This window comes from Notolepis coatsorum (assembly GCF_963971535.1).
Source record: "Notolepis coatsorum genome assembly, chromosome: 12".
NCBI classification, from domain to species: Eukaryota; Metazoa; Chordata; class Actinopteri; order Aulopiformes; family Paralepididae; genus Notolepis; species Notolepis coatsorum.
This window is the reverse complement of record NC_140176.1, coordinates 5573490-5583489: the sequence shown is the minus strand read 5'-3', so window position 1 is coordinate 5583489 and position 10000 is coordinate 5573490. Positions and strand designations below refer to the sequence as shown.

Below are 10000 nucleotides of genomic sequence, written 5' to 3'. Positions count from 1 at the left end.
ACTTTTGTATCCAGACATATTTAAATGTAGAATATCTAATGCCATCAAACAGCCACCTCTAAGCAAAAGTGCTCCTCTTAGTGTTTATTTTTTTTATTTTTATCAATAACTTTGTCTACTACAAACACTGTGTTTATTGAACACTGTACTTATTAGAAGTATTAATAACCAATCAGGGGGGATAGACTGTTTGAGGTCATTATTAATACATCTAGCTCAGTTTGCTAAAGCACAATAAAGCAAGCTTTAAAAAACAAGTTAAGCAACACCTTACCCTTACACCAGTAGCCACATAGTGTCATTGTTTTTATGTATAGTAATATCAACATGTATCATTATATGAACGTGTTAAGATGTCACTTGGTATGTATATTAAGTCATTGTGTGTTAATATGTATAAGTGTATATGAATAATAATATGTATAGTAATATGTTTGTGAGAAAGAATATTATTGTTGTACTTTTCATTTCACATAGTTGTTTTGTCTGTAATTGAATTTGTAATAATAATAATAATAATAATAATAATGATAATAATAAGGTTTATTTGTATAGCACCTTTCATACAATAATTGCAGCTCAAAGTGCTTCACAGCTAAAAGACAGGCACAAAATGAGCACATAAAGTGCAGACATATAAAATCACAGTTTTTCACAGTAGGATCTAACATCCCAACAGGCCACCTTGTTTACATTAATACTTCATTCATATCAACAAAATATGTCTTTCTTCTACAGTAATGGCCCTTAGTATATTTAATATTATATTCAACAAGAGTCATCTACTTTACTTTCATTTGAGTTATTTATGAACCTAACCCTTAACTTAACCATAACCTTAACTTCATTCCCAACCATAACCTCAACTAGAAATGAAAAAGATTGTTTCAACTTTATTAGACATTTTACCAAAGTTAGTTTTATGTAGTATAATTGTGAGCATAATTGTTCAATTGTTTGAATGCTTCATCTACAAGCAACTCAAGTCTCTTGATGTGTCAATCTCTCATCTTTCTGTCTGTTTGTTTGTTTGTTTGTTTGTTTGTTTGTTTCTAAGGCAACCTTTAAAGGGTGGATGGAGATCATGTATGCAGCTGTGGACTCCCGTGCTGTAAGTGCTGTGACATGTTTCATAGAGTAGTTACTGCTCATTTATTATCCTTATCACATAAGGGGAAGGGATATGACATGAGATTGAATGGGATAATAGGAGATAAGAGGAGATAAGAGGAGAGAGGAAGGAGATGGGAGGAGAGGAAAGGAGAGGAGATGAGAGGAGAGTAGATGGGAGGAGAGATGGGAGAGGAGATGGGAGATGAGATGAGAGGAGATATCAGAGTAGATAGGAGAGGAGATGGGAGAGGAGATGAGAGGAGAGGAGATGGGAGAGGAGATGGGAGAGGAGAGGAGATGATAGGAGAGTCAAACTGAGTACATTTTACTCAGTTACATTTACTGTGTAGATGGGAGGAGAGGAGAGGAGATAGGAGAGGAGGTGGGAGAGGAGATGAGAGGAGATAGGAGAGGAGAGAGGATGAGAGGATAGGAGGGCAGAGGGAATGAGAGGAGAGGGTATAGGAAAAGAGAGGAGATGAGATTGAATGAGTTGAATGAGAGGGGAGCAGGAGGATAGAGGAGAGGAGATGGGAGGAGAGGAGAGGAGGTGTGATAAGGTGATAGGAGAGGAGCGGTGATAGGAGAAGTGAGGAGAGGAGATGTGATATGAGAGGAGATGAGATACTGTAGGAGAGAAAAGGAAAGGAGAGGAGAACACAAGATGATATTAGAAGATCTTACATGGGGGTATAAAGCTAAGATGGAACGTTAGATGTGATGAAAAGAAGAGAAGAGAGGAGAAGTGAACAGAAGAGATGTTAAAATGTGAGTTCCTGTGTGTGTGTGTGTGTGTGTGTGTGTGTGTGTGTGTGTGTGTGTGTGTGTGTGTGTGTGCGTGTGCGTGTGTGTGTGTGTGTGTTCCAGGTGGAGGAGCAACCTATTAAGGAGATTAATCTCTACATGTACTTGTACTTCGTGATCTTCATCATCTTTGGCTCCTTCTTTACCCTCAACCTCTTCATCGGTGTCATCATTGACAACTTCAACCAGCAGAAACGAAAGATAAGTACCATGAAATTAAAATAAGTACCACATACTTAACATAAATACCACACAATTAACATAAGTACCACAGAATTGAGCCAATCTTTCAATACCTTTTTTTTACAACATATATTAAATAACATTATGTTGTTACTGCACTGAGTGCAATAAAAGCAATATACATTATTTACCTTAGACGTTGCACCCCCACCCCCATTTAATTGATTTGAGAGGATTTGTGTTTGATGAGCAGATTGGATCAAATGCTTTCAAACCCCCACTCTGTATGTCTCTAGACCTCATTCTAACGTGACTGTTCTTTACAATGAAGATAACGTTAGTTGTTGTCTGGGTTTACTTAGGAGGACAGGACATTTTCATGACCGAGGAGCAAAAGAAGTATTACAACGCCATGAAGAAGCTGGGATCCAAGAAACCTCAGAAACCTATACCGAGACCCCTGGTGAGAATAATGTATACCTATATACACAGAAACCTATACCCCTGGTGAGAATAATGTATACCTATATACACAGAAACCTATACCCCTGGTGAGAATAATGTATACCTATATACACAGAAACCTATACCCCTGGTGAGAATAATGTATACCTATATACCTATATACACAGAAACCGAGACCCCTGGTGAGAATAATGTATACCTATATACACAGAAACCGAGACCCCTGGTGAGAATAATGTATATACTTAGGGCTGCAACTAACGATTATTTTGTTAGTTATTAGTCGATTAGTTGGTTAATCAAAACAATAAATTTACCAGAAAAACAACAATTACTTGTATTTGCAATTTAACATTTCAAAATGTATTGACATATTTTTCAAGTGCGGTACTACAAGTATCACAGAGACATTTCAAAAGGTACTCACAGTTGCACGAGGGTTTCGGACACGAGATACGTGATGGTTTGAAAGCTCGGTGTTGCTAATAAACGTTTTAAATACATTTTTATAAACGCGTAAACATCACGGAGGCATCGTTGCATCAGAATGGCTTCTTCTCTTATTCTGCATTTGTGACGACATGCCTGGTGCGCCGGCCCAGCATGCAACGCTGCCTCCGTGATGTTTACACGTTTATAAAACATATTTAAAATGTTTATTAGCAACGCCGAGCTTTCAAACCATCACGTATCTTGGTCCGAAACCCTCGTGCAACTGTGAGTACCTTTGAAATGTCTCTGCGATACTTGTATAACGAACGGTTCGGGCAGAACCACACCTTCATGGTAAATCTAGGTTGGTTTTCTATTGAGGAGCAAGTGACTGTGGATTCACTCGGTGCATCACAGTCACGAAAGGGGCTAGGCTGTCTCTAGTGTAACTCTATGGTGTTAAACTGTATCTAGTGTAACTCTATGGTGTTAGTCTGTCTCTAGTGTGACTCTATGGTGTTAGGCTGTCTCTAGTGTGACTCTATGGTGTTAGGCTGTCTCCAGTGTAACTCTATGGTGTTAGGCTGTCTCTAGTGTGACTCTATGGTGTTAGGCTGTCTCTAGTGTAACTCTATGGTGTTAGGCTGTCTCTAGTGTAACTCTATGGTGTTAGGCTGTCTCTAGTGGGACTCTATGGTGTTAGGCTGTCTCTAGTGTAACTCTATGGTGTTAGACTGTCTCTAGTGTGACTCTATGGTGTTAGGCTGTCTCTAGTGTGACTCTATGGTGTTAGGCTGTCTCTAGTGTAACTCTATGGTGTTAGGCTGTCTCTAGTGTAACTCTATGGTGTTAGGCTGTCTCTAGTGTAACTCTATGGTGGTTAGGCTGTCTCTAGTGTAACTCTATGGTGTTAGGCTGTCTCTAGTGTAACTCTATGGTGTTAGGCTGTCTCTAGTGTAACTCTATGGTGTTAGACTGTCTCTAGTGTGACTCTATGGTGTTAGGCTGTCTCCAGTGTAACTCTATGGTGTTAGACTGTCTCTAGTGTGACTCTATGGTGGTTAGGCTGTCTCTAGTGTAACTCTATGGTGTTAGGCTGTCTCTAGTGTGACTCTATGGTGTTAGGCTGTCTCTAGTGTAACTCTATGGTGTTAGGCTGTCTCTAGTGTGACTCTATGGTGTTAGGCTGTCTCTAGTGTAACTCTATGGTGTTAGGCTGTCTCTAGTGTAACTCTATGGTGGTTAGGCTGTCTCTAGTGTAACTCTATGGTGTTAGGCTGTCTCTAGTGTGACTCTATGGTGTTAGGCTGTCTCTATGGTGTTAGGCTGTCTCCAGTGTAACTCTATGGTGTTAGGCTGTCTCTAGTGTAACTCTATGGTGTCTCTAGTGTAACTCTATGGTGTTAGGCTGTCTCTAGTGTAACTCTATGGCGTTAGGCTGTCTCTAGTGTGACTCTATGGTGTTAGCCTGTCTCTAGTGTAACTCTATGGTGTTAGCCTGTCTCTAGTGTGACTCTATGGTGTTAGGCTGTCTCTAGTGTAACTCTATGGTGTTAGGCTGTCTCTAGTGTAACTCTATGGTGTTAGGCTGTCTCTAGTGTGACTCTATGGTGTTAGGCTGTCTCTAGTGTAACTCTATGGTGTTCGGCTGTCTCTAGTGTGACTCTATGGTGTTAGCTTGTCTCTAGTGTAACTCTATGGTGTTAGGCTGTCTCTAGTGTAACTCTATGGTGTTAGGCTGTCTCTAGTGTAACTCTATGGTGTTAGGCTGTCTCTAGTGTAACTCTATGGTGTCTCTAGTGTAACTCTATGGTGTTAGGCTGTCTCTAGTGTAACTCTATGGCGTTAGACTGTCTCTAGTGTGACTCTATGGTGTTAGACTGTCTCTAGTGTAACTCTATGGTGTCTAGTGTGACTCTATGGTGTTCGGCTGTCTCTAGTGTGACTCTATGGTGTTAGGCTGTCTCCAGTGTAACTCTATGGTGTTAGGCTGTCTCTAGTGTAACTCTATGGTGTTAGGCTGTCTCTAGTGTAACTCTATGGTGTTAGGCTGTCTCTAGTGTAACTCTATGGTGTTAGGCTGTCTCTAGTGTAACTCTATGGTGTTAGGCTGTCTCTAGTGTGACTCTATGGTGTTAGGCTGTCTCTAGTGTAACTCTATGGTGTTAGGCTGTCTCTAGTGTGACTCTATGGTGTTAGGCTGTCTCTAGTGTGACTCTATGGTGTTAGGCTGTCTCTAGTGTGACTCTATGGTGTTAGGCTGTCTCTAGTGTAACTCTATGGTGTTAGGCTGTCTCTAGTGTAACTCTATGGTGTTAGGCTGTCTCTAGTGTAACTCTATGGTGTTAGTCTGTCTCTAGTGTGACTCTATGGTGTTAGGCTGTCTCTAGTGTAACTCTATGGTGTTAAACTGTATCTAGTGTAACTCTATGGTGTTAGGCTGTCAGGCTGTCTCTAGTGTAACTCTATGGTGTTTGACTGTCTCTAGTGTGACTCTATGGTGTTAGGCTGTCTCTAGTGTGACTCTATGGTGTTAGGCTGTCTCTAGTGTAACTCTATGGTGTCTAGTGTAACTCTATGGTGTTAGGCTGTCTCTAGTGTGACTCTATGGTGTTAGGCTGTCTCTAGTGTAACTCTATGGTGTTAGGCTGTCTCTAGTGTGACTCTATGGTGTTAGGCTGTCTCTAGTGTAACTCTATGGTGTTAGGCTGTCTCTAGTGTAACTCTATGGTGTTAGGCTGTCTCTAGTGTAACTCTATGGTGTTAGGCTGTCTCTAGTGTAACTCTATGGTGTTAGGCTGTCTCTAGTGTAACTCTATGGTGTTAGGCTGTCTCTAGTGTGACTCTATGGTGTTAGGCTTTCTCTAGTGTAACTCTATGGTGTTAGGCTGTCTCTAGTGTGACTCTATGGTGTTAGGCTGTCTCTAGTGTAACTCTATGGTGTTAGACTGTCTCCAGTGTAACTCTATGGTGTCTCTAGTGTAACTCTATGGTGTTAGGCTGTCTCTAGTGTGACTCTATGGTGTTCGGCTGTCTCTAGTGTAACTCTATGGTGTTAGGCTGTCTCTAGTGTGACTCTATGGTGTTAGGCTGTCTCTAGTGTAACTCTATGGTGTTAGGCTGTCTCTAGTGTAACTCTATGGTGTTAGGCTGTCTCTAGTGTAACTCTATGGTGTTAGGCTGTCTCTAGTGTGACTCTATGGTGTTAGGCTGTCTCTAGTGTGACTCTATGGTGTTAGGCTGTCTCTAGTGTGACTCTATGGTGTTAGGCTGTCTCTAGTGTAACTCTATGGTGTTAGGCTGTCTCTAGTGTAACTCTATGGTGTTAGGCTGTCTCTAGTGTAACTCTATGGTGTTAGGCTGTCTCCAGTGTAACTCTATGGTGTTAGGCTGTCTCTAGTGTAACTCTATGGTGTTAGGCTGTCTCTAGTGTAACTCTATGGTGTTAGGCTGTCTCTAGTGTAACTCTATGGTGTTATAGGCTGTCTCTAGTGTAACTCTATGGTGTTAGGCTGTCTCTAGTGTAACTCTATGGTGTTAGGCTGTCTCTAGTGTAACTCTATGGTGTTAGGCTGTCTCTAGTGTAACTCTATGGTGTTAGGCTGTCTCTAGTGTAACTCTATGGTGTTAGGCTGTCTCTAGTGTGACTATATGGTGTTAGGCTGTCTCTAGTGTAACTCTATGGTGTCTCTAGTGTAACTCTATGGTGTTAGGCTGTCTCTAGTGTGACTCTATGGTGTTAGGCTGTCTCTAGTGTGACTCTATGGTGTTAGGCTGTCTCTAGTGTAACTCTATGGTGTTTGACTGTCTCTAGTGTAACTCTATGGTGGTTAGGCTGTCTCTAGTGTAACTCTATGGTGTTATAGGCTGTCTCTAGTGTGACTCTATGGTGTTAGGCTGTCTCTAGTGTGACTCTATGGTGTTAGGCTGTCTCTAGTGTAACTCTATGGTGTTATGGACCGTCCCTCGTCTGATCCTTCTCACGCCCTCCGTCCAGAACCCGGTGCAGGGCTTCTTCTTCGACCTGGTGGGCCACCAGGGCTTCGACATCATCATCATGGTCCTGATCCTGCTCAACATGATCACCATGATGGTGGAGACGGACGAGCAGTCGCCCCAGATGGAGTCCATCCTGAACAAGATCAACCTGGCCTTCATCCTGGTCTTCTCCGCCGAGTGCCTCCTCAAGATCGTGGCGCTGCGCTGCTACTTCTTCACCATCGGCTGGAACATCTTCGACTTCGTGGTGGTCATCCTGTCCGTCGTCGGTGAGTTCAGCTCGTACTGCCGTCTCGGTGTTTGTTTGCCACAAGATCTTGTGAGACTGTGGTGGGTGAACCTTAACCCCTTTCACTGCCACACGACAGAAGGTTAGCCCTTTACTGTCACACCACCGACGGCGATGCTAGCATCATTAGCTCCGCATCGGCGGCGGAGCTAATGATGCTAACGATGGAGCGTCGCCGTCGGTTGTGTGATAGTAAAGGGCTAACCTTCTGTGTTGTCACAGTGAAAGGGTTAACCGGCTGTCGTGTGGCAGTGAAAGGGTTAAAGTTAAATGCATCAATCTGGTGCACTTTGAGAGCAAAATAAAGAGGCTAGATCTATGATGAACTTTGTGCTCAAAACACAAAATCGACTGGACTAGAGCATACTGTACATTTGAGCCGTCAAAGAAATGAAGCAAAAGTGGTTACCTGTGTTGAACTAGTTAATAAAAAAAAAATATATATATATATATATATATATATATATACTGGATTACTATTACGACTACTACCACTGCCAATACTTTTTTTAATTATTTTTAAACATAACATAAAATTAGACACACAAGCATCAACAGTAAACATCCAGTGTAAATCACCATTTGAATCATTATAAATGTAGTTTACGAGATATATACCTAAAACTTGCTATATAATACCATACATACATATGCTCCTGCTCGCTCACCCCCCCCCCCCCCCCCGGACCCCCACTTGGATAATCCATCCATTTTCATTCGTTTCTAACCAGGCACTACAATTCATATGCTAGCTTTTATTCTCTCCACCACTTCTAACCAGATTGCAATGTTGGTTTCACTGACAAACTTTATATTTAAAAAAATATTTAAAAATAAAAATGTTAATTACATTTTTTATTTTCGGTTCATTATAAAACTGTGGTGGGACAAATTAGACTGTCTGTCTGTCTGTCTGTCTGTCTGTCTGTCTGTCTGTCTGTCTGTCTGTCTGTCTGTCTGTCTGTCTGTCTGTCTGTCTGTCTGTCTGTCTGTCTGTCTGTCTGTCTGTCTGTCTGTTGTTGGTGAGTTCAGATCATACTGTCTGTCTGTCTGTCTGTCTGTCTGTCTGTCTGTCTGTCTGTCTGTCTGTCTGTCTGTCTGTCTGTCTGTCTGTCTGTCGTTGGTGAGTTCAGATCATATTGTATGTCTGTCTGTCTGTCTGTCTGTCGTTGGTGAGTTCAGATCATACTGTCTGTCTGTCTGTCTGTCTGTCTGTCTGTCTGTCTGTCTGTCGTTGGTGAGTTCAGATCATACGGTCTGTCTGTCTGTCTGTCTGTCTGTCTGTCTGTCTGTCTGTCTGTCTGTCTGTCTGTCTGTCTGTCTGTCTGTCTGTCGTTGGTGAGTTCAAGTCAAGTAATTTATTATATAGCGCATTTAAAAGCTCAGAGAGTCGACCAAAGTGCTGTGTACAGTAACTACTTAAAAACTATAGCCATAGTCACACAGTGTAACAGAGGACAATACAACATGACAAAAGACAGGATGAACAGTCAATACAGTAGGACCACAAGACACTAGGAATATACAACAGACGATACAGTATGACATAGGACAGTAGACACTATGTTATGACACAAAGACTATACAGCCGACAATATAGTAAGATATAGTAAGGTCATACTGTCTGTCACTGGTGAGTTCATTAACAACCACGTATTTTAAACTTTAATTGTCACCCAGCTTGTATGTTACCTATCTTTAAAGCGTGTGATTGATTGATTGATTGAAAACTTTATTAACAGATTGCAGAATGGGTACAATACAGTACAGCTCAATACACACAATTGTTAAGGAGATGCAGACCAGAGAAAGACTTTCGTCTTGTTTACATCAGGGTCCCCCATTTTCAATTCATCAGGACATATGACATACATGACATACAGATAGTCAGTACTGCTACATCTATACATTTATGACATACCAGATTTGCAAATACAGTACTGTTTGTGATACAGAAGGAGTCAAGAAAAGGGAGTATATACATTTGACGTAGAAACTGTACATTGGATGTATGTTTTTTTAGTCGACACTACTGGGTGTTAACATAGGATTACATAGGGATCGAACTAAGTTCAGATCAAACTGTCAAAACTGTCAGATATGACCCAACATCCAGTAATTACATGTTTTATTTCACAGGTGAAATGTTGTCAGAACCATATTTTATGTCCAACTTTAGGTAGAAGAAAATAAAGTTTATGAGTGAGCAAGTTTATCCAATCAGGTGCCTTCAAGATGTTTATCCAATCAGGAACGCACCACTGTGAAGGAAGGGGCGCTGTGTTTACAACACAAGACAAAATGAGAGCAAAAGGGCATGCAGCACAATAATGGTTTTATCTGGATTGTCTTAACCCTTTCACTACCACACTACAGAAGGTTAACCTTTCACTACCACACTACCGTCTGTAGTGTGGTAGTGAAAGGGTTAACCTTATGTAGTGTGGTAATGAAAGGGTTAACCGTCTGTAGTGTGGCAGTGAAAGGGTTAACCTTATGTAGTGTGGTAGTGAAAGGGTTAACCTTCTGTAGTGTGGTAATGAAAGGGTTAACCGTCTGTAGTGTGCTAGTGAAATGGTTAACCTTCTGTAGTGTGGCACTGAAAGGGTTAACTTTCTGTAGAGTGGTAATGAAAGGGTTAACCGTCTGTAGTGTGCTAGTGAAAGGGTTAACCGTCTGTAGTGTGCTATTGAAAGGGTTAACCTTATGTAGTGT

At 41.4% G+C, this 10000-nt stretch overlaps 1 protein-coding gene across 1 annotated transcript in view; it reads left to right on the top strand.

Annotated features, from left to right (window-relative positions):
- LOC311238623 (sodium channel protein type 5 subunit alpha-like) overlaps positions 1-10000 on the top strand; it is a gene marked incomplete at its 3' end in the record, with an annotated part of 92566 nt that overhangs the window by 76653 nt on the left and 5913 nt on the right. Inside the window, exons 14-17 of the mRNA XM_084326754.1 lie at positions 1058-1111; positions 1981-2122; positions 2463-2563; positions 6995-7265. Of these exons, the coding sequence (XP_084182880.1) occupies positions 1058-1111; positions 1981-2122; positions 2463-2563; positions 6995-7265 (568 nt within the window). The remainder of the gene's footprint in view (positions 1-1057; positions 1112-1980; positions 2123-2462; positions 2564-6994; positions 7266-10000) is intronic.